General features: G+C 39.4%; 1 protein-coding gene across 1 annotated transcript; it reads left to right on the plus strand.

Moving 5' to 3' along the window:
• The first annotated feature begins 729 nt into the window (after positions 1 to 729).
• LOC135711152 (cysteine dioxygenase type 1) lies at positions 730 to 20,821 on the plus strand. Its single transcript, XM_065233893.1, has 4 exons — positions 730 to 1,268; positions 15,505 to 15,936; positions 19,986 to 20,454; positions 20,526 to 20,821. The coding sequence occupies exons 2-4, from the start codon at positions 15,650 to 15,652 to the stop codon at positions 20,532 to 20,534; spliced, it is 765 nt and encodes a 254-aa protein (XP_065089965.1). The 5' UTR covers positions 730 to 1,268; positions 15,505 to 15,649; the 3' UTR covers positions 20,535 to 20,821.
• The last annotated feature ends 1,853 nt before the right edge of the window (positions 20,822 to 22,674 follow it).

Below are 22,674 nucleotides of genomic sequence, written 5' to 3' on the forward strand. Positions count from 1 at the left end.
GGTATTAGTGTTTCTTATGACGAATAATAAAATTCAGATCGAAAGGACTGCTAGGTTTGTAAACTGTAATCTTCTGAAAAAAAAGAGGATCATTCGTATATCTACTGAAAAGAGCACCAATGTTGTTCACTTAGGAGTCTCATTATTAAAGAGCGCAAAACCTGGAAATATTTATCCGATTCATGGTTCTAGAGAATGTAAGCCATTTGATCAGTTCATTGACGACCTAACAATCAATACAATCCCTAATGGACGTTCCTTTACATGAACGCAAGTTCACTGGATTTGTAGTACACGACTCAGGAAAACACGCGGAACAATTAAGGTATAATCTACTGTGGTGACCAGACCAATGCAATGTATTGCACATTACGCGGCAAAATACCGGTGTTAGTGCGGCGGGTAGGGATAGCGAGAGAGAGAGAGAGCACAAAGTTGAGGTCGCGCGCGTTTGCGCTGAATCACACCAAAACTACCGACCGACCATCAACGGAGAGCTTCCTTTCCAAGGCAAGTTTGCGTGCTTTCCGTTGTGTCGAGATCCGCCGTGCTTCTGATGTTGATGTTGCGCCGCTGAGACCATAATACGCTGATAAGCCACCCAACCCAACCAACAACGCAACGGTGAGCGAGCAAGTGCGCGGTTGGCGACTATACCTAATGGCAATACAAGAAGCTCCTTAACTGAATTTACACTGCAGATCATGAGCACACCAACAGCGTCGCGGACACAAGGGGCTTATTACGGTTCGCAGTACGGTCGGCAGACGTCAAGAAAGACGGGTTTATACCAGGGGTACCCGCAATGTAATTTTGATTGTGCAAAAATGTTAAATTTTCGCTGCCCAGCGGTCCGCCATGTCAGTCGATAGTCGAACGTTGAGCCGGAAACATCGTGAGATAGTCTAACATTATCGCGCAGCAGTAAAGTGTACTGATAGTGGAAGTGATCATACCTTTGAATAAAAAAGAAAAGGAATTTAAAATATCTTGCCAATTTGACAAAGCGCATATCATACCCGATAGCATTCACATACTTGAGTGCTGCAACTCACCTTGTGTCTACCATATAATTAAGTGTGTATGATATAATATTTAGTTCCGAAGCAGTCGGTTACAAACTGTAATAAAGACGAAAAAGTGGTGTGAAGTGAAAAATCTGCACAATCATATAGAAGAATTTACCACATAAACGCGAAGAAGGAAAACTGGATATCTACAAACCTAATTATTAACTGAAGAAGGAGAGAAGTACGAAGCAACAGCAGGTAAACGCGACGATGATTTTCATGTGCATTCCATAATACATGTGAAGAGTGTTGATTGTAGCGATATGTTGTTTTAATTTTGTGCCACAACTGAAGACGGATGCCTAAAAAAAAAACAACGTTGGGAGAGGTCGGAAGTGCATGCTTGGGTGAATTTGAACTGAAAAACTGGTTTGTGGGATGTCTTCTCACCGGGCCGGGTTGTAAATTATATCCAGGCAATTTTGAGTTATTGTAACATGTATGTTGTAAAAGTTAACAAGTAGTGAAAAGTGGACAATGAACTTTCATAGGTCCCATATAGTTGCGTAACACCGACGATTGAAAATCCTAGTAACTCTAACGAGCGGATGCACAGAAGCGTGTATACTGAAGCGTTTGAAATATTGCAATGCAATTACATTTAAAGAAACCGAAAGCAAGATAGGAAAAAGGAGCATTAATAGGGACAAACCGGTTAGGCATACATGATTTTTTATTTGTTTTTGAGCAGGTATGGGAAAGACAGTGCGGCACGGTATTCCCCAGTTTTTGTTTGTTTGCATAGCTGAATGACTTATCAATTCTTGATAAATGAATCTTTTCGTGTGTAATATTTCTCTAAAAATTTCTCATTCATTTGTCATATGTGGAATTTTCACAAAAAATAGATTGAATTAAAATGACTCGAGAAAAAACAAACAAAGGGCGTTAATTTCACAGTTAAAACATAATGTAAGAAGTTTTTGAGACCGATTTAAAATTTTCGGATGGATAGAGTTGAAACCAAGGATCTCAGAACTTAATAAAAATTTATCTGTGGGTAGATTATGTGATCTTGTGACTTCTTTTTTTTATATCTTTATTAAGGAGACTTTCAGCCGTTGGCTGGCTCGTCTCCGGTTGTGACTTCTTCTTTTTGCCTTATCTCAACTTAGTGTTCTTTAATAAGCACTTCCACAGTTATTTTTTGAGAACTTTTTATGTCAACCAATGCATGCATTTGTATACTCTGCGACAAGCTCAATGATACTTTATGCCCGGAACGTTGAGAAAATGTTCAACCTGGCCGGACCGGGACTCGATCCAAACGCCTCTTGCTTGATAATACCGTGCTTTAACTGACTTAGGCCCTCTATTAGTACTATCTGAGACCCCTTATGTGATGACCAAATCTATCTAAATCTATTTTATTTTCTAGTCTTTCTAGTCTGTTTTACATAGACTATATTCCAATCTTCTTCGCAGTTCGCTTGTTGCATATTAGCTTATTGCGTGTTCTCAATTTAGTGTTTTAAATGCACTTCCACAGTTATGAATTGAGAGCTTTCGACGCTAATACCAATGTATAGGGTTAAGTCCTAGTTAACTTCATTCTTTATTTCCCAGATAATTTAAACGTCCTTTATTCGCAGTCTGTTATTCTAAAAATCCCCACCTTCACCTCTCTTCGCCTCCTCCTCTCCTTTTCAAATCCAAGTAGGGTTTTTGATCTAATTTCCGTCCTACTAAGCACAACCCGCGCTTTGCCTCTCTTTTCTGAACGAATTTAAACAAAAATTGGAATATTTCTGTCAAAGATGACTTCTAAATTTATTCACCATTCCATACGTACCGTTGGATTTGATAAAGAGTCACAAATGGTTGAGACATTGTTTAAAATCTAATACTGCTTCTTGATTCTAAATTCGTTCTACGAGTTTCAATTCCGTCCTAATGCATTGAAACGCCATTAGATTTTCTTCGTCCTACGGATAAACGTAGAAAAAGGGGATTCGCTAGGAGCGCTTCTTTTGTTTTGAGAACAATGAGCGTAAATATTCATAGAATGTGCTCTAACAGGGTTTATGTTGTAGCTAATGAACTAACGCATCGGAACAAACCTATTATTTATTTCTGCACGGTGAAATCATTGATATTATAGATCTCTTCTGATCGATAGAACGGAAATGGTCGATTACGACGAAGTAGCGCTCTACCCTACAGTACTTGTTCGCTAACTGTGCGTTCTTTAACTGGGCTGCTTTTTAACTGGGCGTTCGTTAACTGGGTTGTAGTATAGTCGCTATATTCATAGTCTGGCGGATAGAATTTCGATCTGTTGTTGGTTCCGCTATTTGACAGCTCAATTGGTTCCCAAGATTCTAAAGGGTGTCCACGATGAAATTGCCACACACAAAATTGATTCGCAAAATTCGAGTTTTCATCCGATTGCCATCAAATTTTCAGGGATTGAGAAATAACTATTAAACTTCATTTTACCATTTTACTCGTATTTTATTTACAGTCCATACGCAAATGCCCGCACCTTGGCCTTAACCCCGGCCATAAGATTCTGCACAACCTGTGAATCAACCGTTTTTTGCATGTAAACCCATACTTTCTTCAGTTCCTCGACTGTCTTCACTACCTTAGGTCGTTTAAGAAGGTGCTGCTTCATAATCGCCCAGTACTTCTCGATCGGGCGGAGCTCCGGAGTGTTGGGAGGGTTGAACATTTTCGACACGAAATTGACCTTATTGTCCGCATACCACTTCAGCACGTCCTTGGAGTAGTGGCACGAGGCCAAATCCGGCCAGAAGATTGTTGGGACGTTGTGGGCCTTCAGGAGAGGAAGCAGCCGCTTCTGGAGGCACTCTTTTATGTACACCTGTCCGTTCATCGTGTCCTGGGTCACGAAAGGTGCACTCCGCTTCCCGCACGTGCAGATGGCTTGCCAAACCAGGAATTTCTTCGCAAATTTGGACATCTTCTGAGTGCGGACATGCTCCGGAACGCTGAACTTATCCTTGGCCGTGAAAAACAGGTTGCCGGGATCTGTTTGAAGTCAGCCTTCACATATGTTTCGTCGTCCATGATGCAGCATTCAACTTTCGTCAGCATGTTGAGGTACAACTTCCTGGCACGGGTTTTGGCGGACTTGTTCTGCTTCTCGTCGCGATTAGGGGCCTTTTGTACCTTGAACGTTCGAAGCCCAGCCTTAGTTTTGGCCTTCTGGACAAAACTTCGGCTTAGGTGCAGCTTCTTAGCCACATCTCTAACGGAGGCGTTCGGATTTCGGTTGAAGGCCCCAACTACGCGGTTGTGATTTTTGGTGTTGTACGGAATACTTTTTCCTTCACTTCTGGGCTTCCGATCGGTGGTCAACCGTTCCTCGAACCGCTTAATCACTCGCGACACCGTGGAATTCGCGATTCCCAACGTTTTAGCGATGGAACGATGCGAGAGATCCATGTTCTCGTGATGAATGCGCAAGATTTTATCACACACGAGCTGTTCTTTCGACTCCATTTCCGCGAGTTTTGATCACAGGACTTTAAAACTTGCAGGATGTAAATAATGCACTATGAACTAAATCCACCCAAATTTTCATTAAATTCTACCCAACGGTTAAAAAGTTAGAGCAATTTCATAGAGTGGCAATTTCATCGTGGACACCCTTTATACGCCAGATTATGAATATAGCGACTATAGGTTGTAGCCCAGTCAAAAAGCAGTTTTACGTCAAAAATAGACGTCACATTAGTTTTACATTTCGTTGTCAAAATTGGTGCGGGGCATTCTAATGGAATATTTAGTGTTAATATAAATAAATTTGAAATTATATTCATTTCACACTGAAATCAGGACGTGAAAGCGTTAAGCCTATCTAAACTCGCGAAATTGAATGCTGTAAATATAACAAAAATTACACTGTTTCAGTTAAATGCATATTATTTTTTAACACCGTTCGAACAATCCATTGAAGTTCCCTCAGTGATGTTTGAAGTTTGACAAGCCAGCCCAGTTAGCGAGTGGAATTCGCTAAAGAGCCTAAATTTATAAAGAGGCGACATGTCAAAATTGGAACAATCGATTGTCTGTCAAAGTCATAGGAAAAGTCATTCCAATAAATTCAGGCTCTTTAGAATTCGCTAGCTGGGTGGTGCTTTAGTCCACACGGAAACGAAAAATTACCCAAAATTAAGTTATATTCACTCATCTCCCATGTTCCGTTCAATAAGCTTATTTTCAGTAAACCGCTTATAGTAGTTTACATTTGACTACGTCAAAAATAATTTCTTACTCGTGTTTATTTTCTACCCAAAATTAAAGTTCAATTGACTCAAATTTGAGAATATCTCATATACTAGCTCATTGCTCATTGAACGATAGTCATGAGAAAATCGAATGTCTCGTTCCGTTTTTGACAACAACAACCGAAAATTAAGTAAATAGAACTTAAATTTAGGGTATTTTTTTCTCTGTGCAGTTAGCGAACAAGTACTGTACCACCAACCAAGGATCCGTATTCGCAGGTATCGCGAGTTCAAGACTATCACAAGATTAATGTTTTGAGGTATGAATGTATTTCACCAAGAACCCTAGGCTCCACCCTTTCTTTAAATAGAATCGCATAAATATCCTTATCAATAAGTTACATAGTATTTTAACAATCTCAATTCTGTTCTAGCTCTCATAGCTCATCAGCACTCACATTTTAACGATGATTTTCTTTCTCCTTAATTGGCACAGTTGTTTCATACGATGGGGCTGAATTTTCATCTGCCCCAGAATGCAAAACAAGATCACTTGGAATGACTTTAAGATGCGCTGCGCTTCTTCTGAATTGTTTTCCACTGGAAGATGACTGCAATCGAACATCTGTTCCTTTACCTACTACCGCAAACTGCTTTGGTGAAAAATCAGTACTGAGTTTGTTTTTCTTTCTAACCGGCAACACCTGATCACCAACTTGAATTTCACTGGGTTTTGCTTTCCTTCTGATGTCAGCATATTGCTTTCCCTTCTCTTTATCGACTCTGTCCCGATACCTTATTTCTCCATCTTCAATTGCAACCGATATGGTACACCTAAGAGGAAAAGGAGACAACTGCCTTCCTTTTGTCTGTGACGTGTCCTTCGTCTCTCGCGGAAACGGCCGTGCAAAAACTATTTCATTATGGGCGACGCAGTCGACTGTCAAAATACAATAAAATAGATTCCATGTTGCAAAAATTCTCACGATTCTATACGTTTGCCCGACCAATCAGGCGCTGGTTCGCGTTTGACAGAAAATTGGTTCCTAAAAGGTCCCCTTTTTGTTTCCTCTTCTTCTTACTGGCACACTAGGAAGCTTTTTTCGCAGGCGACGCCCACACATCAATTCGGATGGTAGCTTCCCAGTAGTTGTTTGGTTACTGGCGTAATTCTTTGCGCCAATCTTTGCCAAGCTTTTGCGCTATTTTCAGTAGTTTAAATATTGACCGGTTTTGTCATTCCACTTCCCCGTTCATCTGAGGCCAACACGGGATTGGGCTTACCAGCTGGATTCCATATGCATCGCAGAACATTTTAAATTCATCCGAAGACAGTTGGAAACCGTTATCTGCGCGCAATGATAGTGGTACGTTATACCGGGCGAAAACGATCAGAAGCTCATCGATGGTTGCTTTAGTAGAAATATCTGTTACTAGTTACTAACAGATTTCCCCTTTCCGGCAGAAGGCCCAAAAAATCAATAGCTATTTACTCCTATGGCCGTGATGTTCGCTCCTTTCTAATAGAGCACCCACGACACTTTCGTACAAATTTCTCCACATGTTGGTCGATCTTAGGCCACCATAAACATGGTCTCAAATGTCCATTTATTATCCTTACTCCTGGATGTCCTTCATGTGCTAGTTCATTCAAGAACATAGAGTCATACAACCGGCCAAAAAGCAAGCCACCAAGGGTGTGGAGAAGAGCCCGCCTTCTATTCACGAAATGTTAAAGACAGGGTTTTGGCATTTCCACTCTCCCCATATATATCATCAATGTTTTTTAACTAGTTTGTTTATTTACTAGGCTCAGTTGTGTGTGACACTTTGCGGAGCCAAAAATCCGTAATTTTTTAATTAACATTTTAAACAGCAGTAATCTAGGTTAGTATTGGGTACCAATTGATCATTTTGTCAAGCTTCTGCATTCATGTTCCATCAGATGTCACAGCTGTTGTTTGCGGTGACATCTATCGGAAACAAGGCACAATCTGTTTTCCTATAATTGTTCACAGAGGACACTGCAGTGCAAACCATGTCTGGTACCTTTATATATGCATTTATATTATTATTCGAAGTCCCTCCTTTTTTACACATTATGCACACAAAATAGCTCACCCCTCACAGAATTCCCCGCCGAATTTTATGTATGGGGCGGGGCATAAAGTATCTTTTGCGCAGAATATGTAAAAAAGGAGGGACTTCAAATGTTAAAGCAAGTTATAGAGGTACCAGACATGTTTTGTAGTGTCAGGTACTCTATTTTGTAATCTGTGAAAGGGAAATCACAAATCGAGTGTCAACAAAATACATGGCATGTTGAGAGATTGAGGTCGTGAGAGCAAATTTTCGCTCTCAAATTTGAATTTTTTGGCTCTCTGGGAGCTGGTAGTAAATCAGGTAAAACTGTATGGGGAAAAATCATTTTTTATTTTATTGTAGCTTGTTTAACAATAATTTCCGGGAAAACACTGAACTACAAAGTCCCTGATTAATTTCTTTAGGTTGTCGTCTACTTTTTTGACCTGAATACGCACCGAAAGCGAATTATTCCCACTTCTCTCAATTTCTATATTGGAGGCGAACCAGCCCAAGGCTGAAAGCCTCATTAATAAAGTTAAAAAATAATAATAATTTCTATATGGGGATTTTCATTTCTTCCTACCAGTGGAACAGCGCCATCTCTTTGGAAAATGGTCGAACAAAATGATTAATTACTCGTGGCAGGCTCGAGGTTAATGGGTAACAATTTCGATTGGAAGGAACTAGGTAGGAAACAGGTTTTTGAAGCCTCCTTAAGATACTACTCTCGAACGGTTGATCATATGGTGGCTGGGCAGGGGCAAGTAGCACAGAAACAGGTGGATAATAAGACAGGGACACAATGGCTGGAAAATGTGTGGAAAGGAGGGGATGGTCACATTAACTCTAACATCAGACGTACAAAGGAATTCGTAGATCGCCTGCATGTAGGGAAGATCACGGGTTCCCAATACATCTCTTACTTCACGGAAGGATTGTCTACCTCGGGCCACTAGGGTATCCAGTAGTCGTGCTCTGGAGGCGTCATTACCCGGACAATGCCAAACTGCGTGATCGATGTCATCATAACCGGTTCTGCACCTACATACATTGCTGTCAACGAGATTTATTCTGTAGAGATGTTCGTCTAGCGAGTAGTGGTTGGACATAAGTCTTGACATCACGCGAATGAATCCCCGACTTACATCCAGACCTTTGAAACACGCTCTCGAAGAAACATTTGGAGTAATGGAACGTAACCACCACCCAAGAGAATTACTTGTCCAATCATTTTGCCAACTTAAAAGAGAACTCTGACGTACTAATGGGAAAAATTCATCATGTGAAATTCTTCTATCATAAATCTCGCCCACCTTTGCGAGAGAGTCTGCCTTCTCATTGCCTGGGGGATTGAGCAATGTGAGGGGACTCATACAAAGGTAATCCTTTATGATCTTTCGACCAGCGCAGCTTCTGGCTGAAAGTCTCGCTAATAAAGATAACCTAACCTAACCTTTCGACCAGCAAACTCATCTACTCCCTTACCTTTGAAAAGAAATAAGATGAGTGCCTACCTTGTTTCATCGACCCAATAGCCTCAATCGAACTGAGACTATCCGAGAAGATGAAGTAATGGTCTATGGGCATATCGGAAATCATCCCCAATGCGAAGTTGATTGCTGCTAGGCTCAGCAACATAAACGGAACAAGGTTCCTGAAGTTTCCAGAAGGCCCCGAAGCCAGTGGATCCCAATGACGTTTATATAAGGTCTGGGCCAAAGGGCTTATTGGTGTTAGTGAAATGTGCAAATGGTTAGTGGTGTTCGTATTATATTGCAATGTTTATCTTTTTACACGAAACAGCTGTTGGCAGTGACGTATATCTATCTGTTCTCAGTATGTTGGCAGTGACGTATATCTATCTGTTCGCAGATGTTCAGCAATGTTTACAACATTTTTGCTTCTAACACCAGCAAGCTGCCTGTTGGCCCAGACCTTATATAAATGTCATTGAGTGGATCCATCAATGCGTGATCCATCAGTTGTTGTTGTATTGTTGGTACTTTTCAGCAAAAATACGGGGGTTATAGCGTGTGGCTTTTTCTTGCCGAGAGGAACCAAAAGAGCCATACTCAAGAACTGAAAGAATAGTCCTTTTACATAGTTTAATGAGGTCTTCCGGGTGAACACTCCACCATGTCCCTGAAATTGATCGTAGAAAGTTGATCCTTTGTTGACACTTTTGTTTCAAATACGTAATGTGGGTACCTCAAGTGCATTTTGAATCAAACCAGACTCCAAGGTATTTGAAAGTTATAGATTGTTGAATACAACTCAAAAACGAAAATTAAAAAATACCTCTGAAATATTTACCAGTGGACGAACAAAATTTGAAAACATTTTTATTACTCAGAAAATTGATTTTTATTTATTTTTTCTATTCGATATTCCTCCACCTTGAAAATTTCAGTGAAAAACATTTTCTAGATTTTTTAAAGAATTTCTGAAATAATTTCTATATCATTTCACTCAACAAAACAAAATCTATGATATTTGGTTCATGAGATATGTTGATTTTTGATTTTGATTTTGCGAGACAGAAGGGGGTGTTATGCAAGCCAAATTTCAAGTCTCAATGCCACATGCCAGAACATGAGTGGAACATGGTGATTATAGCTGCACCGAATAGTGCTATTTGGCCTGGTATGCGGTGTTTACATGTGAAATTTTGATAGCTCAAAGCCTGATATTAAGCCAAAGTATTCGGCCGAATCACTAATGGTGATCACGTCAAACTATAATGTCTAAAATGAACCACATGCCCCAAACAATCCCTAGAACGGCTCCCAGACATTCTCCAAGTTGAATCGTAAGTCCCCGCTTTCATATATCATTGTATTCAAAATAATAACCCAATGCAGTTCAATTAAATTAAATTAATTAGTTACAATGATAGTATGAACAGCATGATTTAATTAAATGGTCGAGATTGGTGAAAAGTAAGGGAAGTTGATTTTACCATCACAGAGTTTGGCAATAATAGTATATTATTATGAAAACCTTGAAAACCATCATCTTCGTTGTCAACGAAACCTCTGAAATCCAGAATGTTCAGTTGATCATCGGTACTTGAATCGCTGAGAGTATATTCCGAGTCTTTGTATTCGGATTCCACCATTTCAGTGAACAATATTGTCGTGGCTGTTTTAAACTCACTTCTGTTATTAGCCACCTCTTGCCAATAAACCTGCCGATCGACTGCTTCTTTCTACATCCTGCCTTGCTCTGGTTGTCCATGTGAATCATGGTCTACCAATTGTCTCTATACTATAGGGTTTTCTTGATAATCTGTTATGAAGGTTCTGTTAAAAAAATATATGTTCTATCCCTTTATCGTGGCTATATGCTGATCCAGCGTGCAGATAGTTAATAACGTTGTCTTCTTCAAAACATCATCGTCTTGATCTGAAGAAAAGAAAATCGCCACTCGATCAAGCCAATTTCAAAGGTAGTAGGGTAGAGCGCTACTTCGCCGTAATCGCCCATTTCCGTTCTATTGATCAGAAAAGATCAATAATATTCCGAAGCGTTAGTTCATCAGCTACAACATTAATCCTATTAGAGCGCGTTGTATGAATATTTACGCTCATTGTTCTCAAAACAAAAGAAGCGCTCCTAGCGAATCCCCTTTTTCCACGTTTATACGTAGGACAAAGAAATCTAATGGCGTTTCAATGCGTAAGGACGGAATTGAACCTCGTAGAACGAAATTCAAATCAAGAAGCAGTATTAAATTTTAAACCATATCTCAACAATTTGTGACTCTTTATGAAATCCAACGAAACGTATGGAAAGGAGAATAAATTTAGAAGTCATCTTTGACAGAAATATTCCATTTAATGTTTAAATTCGTTCAGAAAAGAGAGATAAAGCGCAGGTTGTGCTTAGTAGGACGGAAATAAGACCAAAACCCCTACCTGTGTGATGCCACACTCCAAAAATTTTGAACCAAATAAATAAATAAATAAAAAACTTTTTGCAACCAATAAACTCAATTATTTAGAAAAACAATTTATAGGTAAACTCACAGTATGAACTACACAATTATTTAATTTTTGCTAGTACCTAGTAGGTAGTTAAATTCCAACAAACTTTTGGTCCGCTACATCACAACTGGCATTACTAGTGTGCATCTTTTAAAATGGAAATATACAGACAAGCAAGCCCTGGGACCTGATTGCAGTTAAGCAATCCTCATGTTTATGCCAATGCTTAGAGATATTTGGTTCATGAGATATGTTATGGATTTTTAAAGTATGTGATATTCGGAAAAATCAGAAAAGTTCAACTAAAATTTTCAATTCTCACCCCAAATTTGTTTTATTTATGTTTTGTTCATATAAATATAAACTCTGCCTGGTGGTAAATTTTCATAAAATTTTGAAACCCGTCGGCCTAAACCTGTTCGATAATAAAAAAAATCCCCTATAGAACATACACATTTTCAAAACTTTCTATGTCTATGCAGGGCGATCTATAACCTATCAAAAAACTGTCTACGCTGTTCGCCTCTCTGGATACATATTGATGGAAGATGAGACGTATGTACATTATATTCCACTTCCAGCAAATTTCATGCTAGAAATATGTTATCTTGCACCAAAACGGGACAAACTTGCCAAGCTCAACAAGCTCATGATTTGGCAAGATAGTTGTAGTTGTGGTTAGAGGCTGGTCAAGCTAAGATCGATTGCTTCCTTAACCGGCACGATGGGAAAAAGGGCTGGGCCGTCGAAAGATATCATAGCCGTTGATGTCGTTCACTGATCTGTTGTAGAACTAATTCGGCCTATTTTTGAACTTCTTCACCGCCACTTTGCAAGCTTGTAATTGGGGGAATAATCCAGTGAAGTAATCTCCCGCATTTCATTCCCCGAATTTAAGCTTTGGTGAGACAATTTTGGAACAAAAACATTGATGAACGTGTTTGGCCTTTCCTTGGCCAGAATCGAAAGTTCTAAAATTGCATATCATCCTTAGAATTGTATAACATGTGATGCATTACTTATCAGTTAACCGGGTTTATCACTGGTCTGTATTTTACCTTCAGTCGCGATTATACCGAAGCCACCTGCACATCCAAAGGTAATGGCAAAACATCGGATTACAATTTATTTTTAGCAATAAGTACAGGAAGACACTTTGTTTTGAAATCTGTTATCAACATTTTGTCGAATAACATACATGTAAAAGTTAAATAAGCTATTCTGCCGCCCATTGCAAGTCGGTCGTATTTGCGTTTCTGTTAAAACTGAGTTTTTCAATGGAAGTGCTAGATAATCACCCATAGATTCGTTATATGTACTGTATGAACTTTGTTCTGGAAAAGTTTGGAAAAATAGCCCAACGGGTTGTCCCATTACAAACCATTGATAAATTAAAACGCGTTTTTCTCGGCTTACTGATTTGTGCTACGGGATGGACTCAGCGGCAGTATTGCTAGGTCAAGGAACAGTAGAACAAGGCATGTACCTAATGCACGATATTTTGTTTGATAGAAAATGGAATGTGCATTTGTGCTTGTATAGAAACTGGCAAAGCTTCAATCTATATAAAACATTTACCTGCACTTGTTGATAAACACACTTAAATCTTATACACAAGTCAATCCCAATCTAGACATCAACGCAATAAATCTCCCAAAACTTTCCGGACCGAATTTCACTCGTAAACTTCCTGATGCATTCTAACAGATAACTGGTCCATAAACTCATTATCACTTTCGTGATATATTACTTTACGAACGGTAACGATTATTTTCCAATAGACTAGACTCGGTAGAGCACATGAAAGTCTATCTTTAATTAGCGCTTTAAATGAAATCATGTCACGCAATGGAAAAGTTTCAAGTTTGTCCTGCTTTTGGGATGCAAACTCTTACAACTCAATCGGATATGTGTTTCTCAAATAAATCTCAATTTAGGGTTAACCACCCAATTTCCGGCCTATTAAGCACAACGCGCACATAGTCTTTCTTAATCTAGCGCAGTTTAGCACCAAACGGAATGTTATTATTACTGATGGCTTCCAAATTTATTTACCTTTCCGTACGAACCATAAGAATTGATAAAGAGAAACCAATCGTTAAGATATTGTCAAAAGTCTAACACTGATTCTTGACGCCAAACCCGGCCTACGGATTCTAAACTCGGCCTAACGCATTGAAACGCCAATGAATTCACTTCGGCCTATCGGATGAAGATAAAAATTGATTCGGTCGGAGCGCTTCTTTTGTTTTTGGGAATAATGGGCGTACAACGCGTTCTCATTGACTTCGTTCGGTAGCTTATTAACTAAAGTATCGTACTAAACGCATAATTGACTTTTGAACTCTGAAATCATGAATTTATTTGAAGTAGTCTGCTCGATAGGCCCAAAATGGGCGATTAGGCCGAAGTAGTTCTCTACCCTATATCATTGACCATAAAAATCAGGTTTCCAAAGGTTTCTTCGTGCTGAAGACACGGCATGTCGCATGATCAACAAGACTGTTAAGATGGTTAATATGCTACAAAGTGACACTTACATGACTCAAGTAGGATTTGTTTTGATAGCATATACTTGATACTTGTCTTTAATTGGTGGCAACTTACAAGCCGCTACTGGTATTGCCACTTGACGAATCAAGCACCAATGGGCTTCGTAAGCAAACAAGTTCTAAGAAAATACTTCATGATTTATTAACTCTTGCAGCTTTGTCGCTTTGATAAGAGGCACAGAAGAAGCAATTAATCGTTCAGCCATCACCGCTACTATGAGAAATCTGATTGCTTGTTTGCATTGAGGGAATTCCCAAAGACGTGTGTGAACATTATTGGTGGTGTGTTTTTTTAAAGGGGTTTTTCCATATTGCGGCCATTCACCTCAAAAGGGAGGCTGTCTGTCAAGGTGTAAACACACAATAACGCTTGCCACACAATTTACGTATGCAAAAGACTCAGAAACTTCTCAAGTAACATCTGTGGATGTGCATGAAGAACATTAAGTTGAGAGCAAACGAAACGTTACAGTTGAGGTGTAATATACATATTTTTGAACTTTATTTATGAGATTTTTAGCCGTAGGCTAGTTCATCTCGTCCATGAATTGTGCGGCCCCAGAAGGAGGTTGGGGGAACAGAGTAGTTTTCTACCAAAAATTGGCTCCTGGCTCGTCCGTACTAATACAACATATTAAGAACACAAACATTAAAGCCTGAATAAGACAGAACTCCACACCGGGGGGACCGGGAGGGCCTCCACAAGGCAGAGATGTCCCAACAGCCGAAAGGAATAAAAAAAGACTAAACTTTAAAATACAATGCAGCATCGCTTAAAAAGCGCATTACTGATCATCACCCAGCATGTCGCGTATGCTATTTGGTAGCTCGTGGAGTTCCCACAGGTTTAGATACTGAGGGCATACGCATAGAATGTGCTCGATTGAGGCTAGGGTTCCACAACCGACGCAAGTCTTGTGGAACGGCGTTCCACCGAAATTGTGCGAGATCTTGCTGTGACCGGTCCTCAAACGCGACGCTATCTTCTATCTATCCTCGTCGTCCCTTTTATCCGTCTGCTGAAGAGGGAGCGGCTTTGGACCCACTTCGCGTCCCAAGCTTCCCATAATTTACTCACGATCCAGCGCTTGACATCGTAGAACGGTACTTCGTTGGTATAGCGAGGGGCAGATGGTCCTGCGCCAGCTAGAAAGTCAGCTTCTGAGTGAGGTGTAATAGCCAAAGTAGATGATGCCTTTCAATTAATGTCTACACGAAGGTTTTGAACAATGACCAACATCGAACAGTAGTATTGCATTTTCTAACTAATTATTTTATTGCATCACAATAATAATTGTCCCATCCACAAACCATTTATTTCACAAACTCATCCATTCTTGCGATTCTCTTGGTCCGTCACGTCGGTTGTGCACTGCTAACTTTTTGCACATCCGCAAAAAACGCAGTCTCACCATGACAAAAATAATGTTGTCTGCCCCAAGAAAATTTGAAAGGCTTGTCTCGGGATCGAGAAACCCCTATTTTCTAACTTGAATAAAAATAATAGAAACACGCCTTAACTTGCTTCAGCCTTCAGTAATAATTTAAAAATACAAAACAGAACATGCAATAAAAATGCCTACTTTTGATAATGTTGTTTTTCTTTCCTTTGTAGGGGGTAATAAATTTGTAATCGCATCCAATCATCAGTGCAATAATAATAACAAAAACAACAACGGCATTCAGAACGAACACCAGGATTGAATACTTATTATTCGTCGTATCCCGTAAGCAGAGAGATCGCAGGACACACAACCGCAATGACGTCAGTGATGCTGATCGAGGACAGTGCCAATAATAACGATAACGTTGCCAATCATGAACTGGAAAGAGAGAAGCATCTCCGCGGGCTCACCAAGACATTTACCGGAATCGAAAAGCCCCTGAAGAACGCACCGACATGCGCAACGTTATCCGACCTTATCAGCGAGCTGCACAAAGCCTTTTCCTCCGACCGCGTGAACATTGAGTTCGTTAATCATCTGATGCTAAGCTACCAGTCCAACCCGGCCGAGTGGCGAAAGTTTGCCAAGTTCGATCGTTTCAGGTAAGGCTTTTCACGTGGTTGATAAGAAGTGCTGATCTGTAATCGCGGTCGTATAGAAATACGATTAGCACGTGTCAAAATGACAGCCTATTTTGAAAACAACATCAACTATGATATGATTAATTGCAAATAATGTTTGTGTAAGAGGACTACTATTATTCTTTGATATAAACTTGGTCGATGCGAAAAATATGTTCAAAGATTGCATAATATGCACTTGCAAACGGTGCATGTTCATGACAATAATAGCAATAAATTATCCTTCTTTTTCCTGGCTTGAACGCACTTACACGATCTTATCTACTCTCAGGTCAACTGTTCTTCGAAGCACGTACACAGTTTTAGTTGAGACTTCGGACTGATTTGAGCTTTGGGCATAACTGTTTTTGAAAACAATGACTTCGATCACCGATTTATCGCACATAATCACCCATATTCTCGTTTTCTTTCGAACCACGGTTTTTCCATACAAAAAAAATGTTTTTTGGTATGGAAAATACGGTTCGAACGAAACCAAGAATATGGATGAATATCTCGAATTACTCCCCTCGGGAATCGAACTCGCCGCCTTCTGCTTGTTGTCTGTCAAACGTCAGTGTTTTTGTAACCTGGCCCCCTATCCAACCAAATTCACTATAAGTAGGCCCCATAAAGTTTCCCTAACTCGTAAAGAAGACAGTCATGATGATATACAGTAATAGAATCACATTAGCCATTGACCTTGCGCAGTGTTCTTATTTGTTACCTTAACCTTGAAAAAAACCGAACGGTTTAGTGCTCTTGATTGATTGACTATTTATTTTTCACTCAAGAAAGCATCAAAACACCTTCCCAGCACAGTACACCTATTATCTAAATCAGCAATCAGCACATGCCAATGTCCGCATGTATTAATCAGTAGGTAGGTACTGCCCCCCGGAACGACGAATGCTGCTCAGAGACAGCAAACGTTCTCCGTACTGTTGATTTATCTGGAAATTACTCCTTTGTAATCCCGCTGATAACAACGCTTCTCCATATCAATTCAGTAGCACTTGAAGGGTGCCATTTAGAGAGGAGAAAATTCAATAACAAGCGGCGTCGCTCTTATAATACCTACTACGTACTAAGAGGAACTTCCATTGAAAAAGAATGCTATAAGTATCGTTAGTGAATGGAAGCATGCACTTTGGAGATTTATACATACCTGCTACTGTACAGTGTCACTACTTTATGCTATTGAAGTTGCCAGCCGACAACAAAGGACTGGAAATTATGCGGCATGTGTAGACCAAGATGGAAAATCACCTTAAAACAAGCCATACATCATTTGCACCATGCCATATCACACATCAGCAGATGAACGACTGAAGATTTTAATTGAATAGCTCCCAAACTAATTTTATCAGCAGCGCGGATAAGCAAAATAACTTATATTCTCCAGTGGATAGATTAAGCTTTTATAAACTTAATAAGCTGAAAATTATATTGGGGCGACAACACCTATTGTCCTGTTGTTTACATTATACATATGAAGCACTTGTAAATATTTTAAACACGCAATTTTTTGCCGATTTAATTTTACCGTACCGCAAAGTCCCATAATTCTGCGCAGCGCGTAATTCCGCGCATTTGGCAGTATATAACAAATTTAACTAAATTTATATTTTTCCCATACACAATCCCTAATAAACAAATACCATAAACGAACTGTATCCCGGATGGGTAAACTATCCCACAAATGGTTTGGACGATACCCCGAACACGTCGTTAAGCTCTCTTTTATGGTTATTTTTATTAGGGAAGTGGTTACCTACCTTCATGTACAATTCAACTCAAATTATATACAATTTATAATTATTTTAGAAATTTTCAAAACTGCGCGGAATAAGGCTTTAGGTACGCAGAATTATAACACTTAACGGTATTTTTTTTAAATTGATGAATTTATTTGTTTACTTGCATGTTGTTATCTCTACTGATGTGAATTGTTTTGTTATCGTAGTTTGTTGTAGGGGAGAAAGGGGAATATCGTACATACGGGGTGATTTTTGCAATAAGATTAAATAAGATTTCTCGTCTTTTAAAAACAACCGATAAAATGTAATATTTTTTGCGCTGTTCGTGTTACTACGAAATATTAAAATATTTCACCACTACTTTTTTACCGAGTTATGAAAATGTTTTTTTTTTTGGTATTTAATTTCGTGCAAAAAATATTTAGATATTTTTCAAACACCTGATCAACAACCCTTAGCTCAGTCGGTATCGGCGCAGGTACAAAGCAAGACCATGCTGAAGGTGGTTGAGTTCGATTCCCGGTCCGGTCTAAGAATTTTTCGGGTTGGAAATGTTTTCGACTTCCCTGGGCATAGAGTTCTGTACCACCGTTAGTATTAGTGAGAAGTTTCACTAATACATGCATTTTACTGGTTGAAAATAAAAAACAAACCGCTGTCAAGTCGAACAGTTTGACAGCTGATTTCGTGGTTGAAAATAATAAACAAATCGATTTTACACTACTCCGCTCGCTAGGTTGTATAAGAGAGATCTTGCGGCGAGAAGTCAATAGTCCTCTTCAGGCGGGTTCGTATTGGTGCGATTTGCTTGTTTAGTGAGATGAAATTTTTTGTTAGCTATGAGAAATGTTTTGTTTGCTGTCAACAACTGTCATTCAAAAGTAAAACTGAACAACAAAACGAAAACAAACCCTACGCTAGCACGGTAAGAATCCAATACCCTTTTATGAGTTAATTATTTTAACAATAATGAGTTGTTAGCAGTAGCTAACAGTTACTACATAATGGGTATGATAAATTTCTCATTAATTAGTTGTGCCACTTTGATTGAAGATGGGTTAACTTTTATTCATAAATATGTGTTTGATTCTTACCGTGTACATGCCAGTTAAATGTTATTATATAGTTGTGTTCGTGAGATGCGGCCTTGAGAACTCAATAGAGTATGAGTGTACTTGCCACACAATTATACTAATGCAAAAATAACACAGGCATCGAAAGCATTGGCGTAGCTAATGAGAGCGCAAGGGGGCCAGGCCCCCTCCAGAATTATCTAGGCACCCCCCAGATTTTTTGTTGTTTTTTGTAGCGGGAATCGAATCCTCACTTCGTGGCACTCACAATACGCCTGACGGTTGACGCCGCTAACCTCACGACCACGAAGCTAACGTTGAACACAAATTTACACTACTTTTTCGAGCTGTGTAGCTCCATGATTTTTTTAATTGTTTTCTGCTGTACTTCGAAAGTTATTTACAAAGGGAAATATTTATTTGACCTCTCATGGCCGTATACCGGTCCTCCTTTTATAAGTTACAAAACTCGAAAAAATTTCAGTCTTAGAAAATATTTCAAAATAAATTTCAAAACATTGGAAGTAAATCTTGGCAATTTTATCAATTCATTTCTGTGAGCATAGACTAAGGAGTGTTAAAATATTTTCTTTCTACGAAATCTCGTAGAATTTTTCATTTGTATCGTTCTATAAATTTCTAACACAATTTGTTAATTCTAAATCTCACTGTTTATGATCCGGTTAGTTGACTTAGACGCTGGACTGACTAATTCATAATTATTATTTTCTCATCCTCAATTGTTGGAAGAAGGTGATTTTTGAGCAATTAAAAAAAAATGTTATTAATTCTCCATTTAATCATTAATAGTGAATGTGCTAAAATGTGTCCTAGCTGCAGAGGATTTCGTATCTACATGGGACTGTTATGCGAGTAGCGTCACTACAAGTCTTAGTCGAAAATTTATTACTATTAGTTGCTATTTACCAAATTAGAGTGAGCAAAAAGAGGCACGTCACATTATCTTATCACACGATAATAGTGCAATTCACATAAACAATTCTGATCAATCTGTTTACCAAAACACCGGCGCGACGTAGACGATTGACGTCCACGCGTCCTTGCTGATCGTCCACGTCAGCGCGTCGCATTTTATTGCACAGATTAGGGTCAACGATTCTCTTACATTTGAAGTTAGATTGAACAAGCACACAGATAGTGTCAACGCTTCTCATTTTGATTATTTCTTATCATTCAGATACACGCGAAACCTAGTCGACGCGGGAAATGGGAAGTTCAACCTAATGATCCTCTGTTGGAATGAAGGACATGCCTCCGCCATCCATGACCATGCCGATTCGCACTGTTTCATGAAGATGCTCAAGGGACAGCTGAGTGAGGTGCGTTTCGCATGGCCAAAAGACAAAACCGTAGCCGATGACTGCAATGCCGACATTGGAAAAAGTGACGGTTCCTGCGAAACCGAGTACGATGGCGAAGAGCTCGAAGAAATTTCCCGATCCACAATGGAGACAAACGGCGTTTGTTACATCAACGACACTCTCGGTCTGCACCGAGTGGAAAATCCTAGCCACTCGGATGTTGCCGTGTCGCTGCACTTGTACTGTCCCCCGTTTGACACGTGCTCCATCTTCAACAAGCAGACTGGCAAACGAACCAAGTGCAAGGTCACCTTCTGGAGCAAATACGGCAAAAGAGAATCACAGGTATTGTATCTTAAATGTCACCACTTATTCAAGAGTTTTCATTAATGTCATGCCTTTCTTGTAATATACAGGACAACTAAGGTGAGTCTTCCTCCGCACCGCTCAACTTTGACTAAGCCAATGTGAAAAGCTTAAAAAGCATGGAAACGCAAGAGTGAGATTTTACAAGATTTGCCTAATCCAGCGTTTAGAGATTTTACGTGGAAGGACTTAATATTAAACATTTATATAATTTAGCAGGACAGTGATATGCATCAGCAAGCAACATTCAGAAGCATGTATGAGCAATTTTAGGTCATTTCACTATTGCATTTAAATTCTATGTATTACTGAGGATATAAAATACATAATTTTCCGAACAACTTAACGGTTTGTTTGAAAATGTGACTGAGTTTTGAAGAATAATATCCCATCGCAATCTAATCTAAACACACTCACTGAAAGAAAATAAACTTAAGAGCTGCATAAGGTATGACTTCCCTAATCCGTGTTCAGAGTATGATCCAAACCATTTGTGGAATATTTCTATCATTTGGGTATGGTATTTATTTATTATGGTAATGAAGCAGATGGCCAATTTTGGTTCATAAGATACGTAGGAATTCCATAAGCGCGACTTATATTTATACGAGGTGATTCTTCGATTTCTCAAGCGTTGATAGAAGTGAGTGCAAATCACGAACTCAATCATTTGAACGTTCAAGATTCGAGTCCAGTCTGCCCATCTTATAATACTTTTTAAGTTTCATAAGCTGACTTATGCAATTCATTTTTTTTTTCATTCCTTTATTTAACGTCGGTCTCTGTTCCGCAATCTAGTGCCAATCACCGACGGACATCGATTACCATCCATTGACGGCAATCGAATGTGCAGGAAGGCAGCTTCCACACCTGCGTAGGATATCGCACCCATTCATCAACACACATGGGCCGGGACCAACGGCTTTACTTCCCTTCCGAAGGAAGACGTGACCAGAGATTTTTATGCCTCAGAAAAATCCCACCGACCTCGGCTGGGATTGAATCCAGACCCATTGGGGTGTGAGAAAGCAGTCACGCTTACCACTACACCACCGGCGCCGGTTATGCAATTCATTGCTTAAACTTATGAATTATGTTTCCCATAAAAAAAAAAAAAAAAAAAAAAAAACCGTCTATGGGAAATCCGTTTCGAAGGAAACACGGAATAGGGGTGATAATCTATGATGTCCCTTACGAACCCAGTGGTGTGAGTACCTAGATACATGCGCAAAGCTAAACTGCCGCTGTTCGCATGTCGGTCTCATAGTCGTTTTTATCGAAACTGAATTTATCAATATAGCATGAGGATAAGGATGATTGACCGCCCGCAGTTGCTGCTTTGTTATTGCCAGATCAGCTGCAATTACACAGAGAACCAACAGATGATGTTTGGGACAAACATTCATCATCAATGTGTAAATACTGGAGATCTAATATTTGGCAATACCAGCTCCGGTCATGTCCGAACGCCAGTCAAATAGGGAATGGGAAGGAATGTGTTGGTGTGATACTCGCTGTGAAGGAAATCGAGAAGTCCTCTGCGCTTCCACGAAAAATCATTGGAATGTTGCATGTGGGTAAAGGTTTGCAGCAGGGATCGTTTTGGTAAACTAATGCAGATAATGACGTATCTTAAACACTAATGGATATGGATATGAAGTATAAATAGATAAAAAGGAAAGATCTAACCGAAGGAATCTAGTGGACCTGCAACAAGCTGCTTGGTAGTGTTTTCATATACTGTTCTCAAATCATCCTTCTTCTTGACGTAATAGTACCAGCCGTAGACGGTCCACGGGGATCAACATGAACTGGTCCAGACTCTTTTAGAATTTATTGAAATACCCCGACTTCACTTCTGATCAAGTTTCAACGTTCGTTGATTGACCGACAAATCAGCAGCCGAATAGATTTATAAAAAACACAACGGAGAAAACGAACTAGACCAGATTTTGCACACCATCATAGGATAGGTTTTTGCTCGTCGTTTGCCTAGCCCGAACTCGAAGGATAGCCAATGTCAGTAATGTTTATAAATACATAGTGGAGAACAGTATACAGGGTGCGTGACGATTTTTTGCAGTAAATGGCATATTTGAGAAAAAATACACCAGTTAGTTATTCTAGCAATGAATTTTGTGCGATTTATTTTCTTTCGCAACATATGGAAGTTGTAAGTAAATTTATTCAAAAAAATTG

Source organism: Ochlerotatus camptorhynchus, unplaced genomic scaffold (genome assembly GCF_037179485.1).
Source record: "Ochlerotatus camptorhynchus isolate MF236.1 unplaced genomic scaffold, CSIRO-AGI_Acam_v1.1 ptg000423l, whole genome shotgun sequence".
NCBI classification, from domain to species: Eukaryota; Metazoa; Arthropoda; class Insecta; order Diptera; family Culicidae; genus Ochlerotatus; species Ochlerotatus camptorhynchus.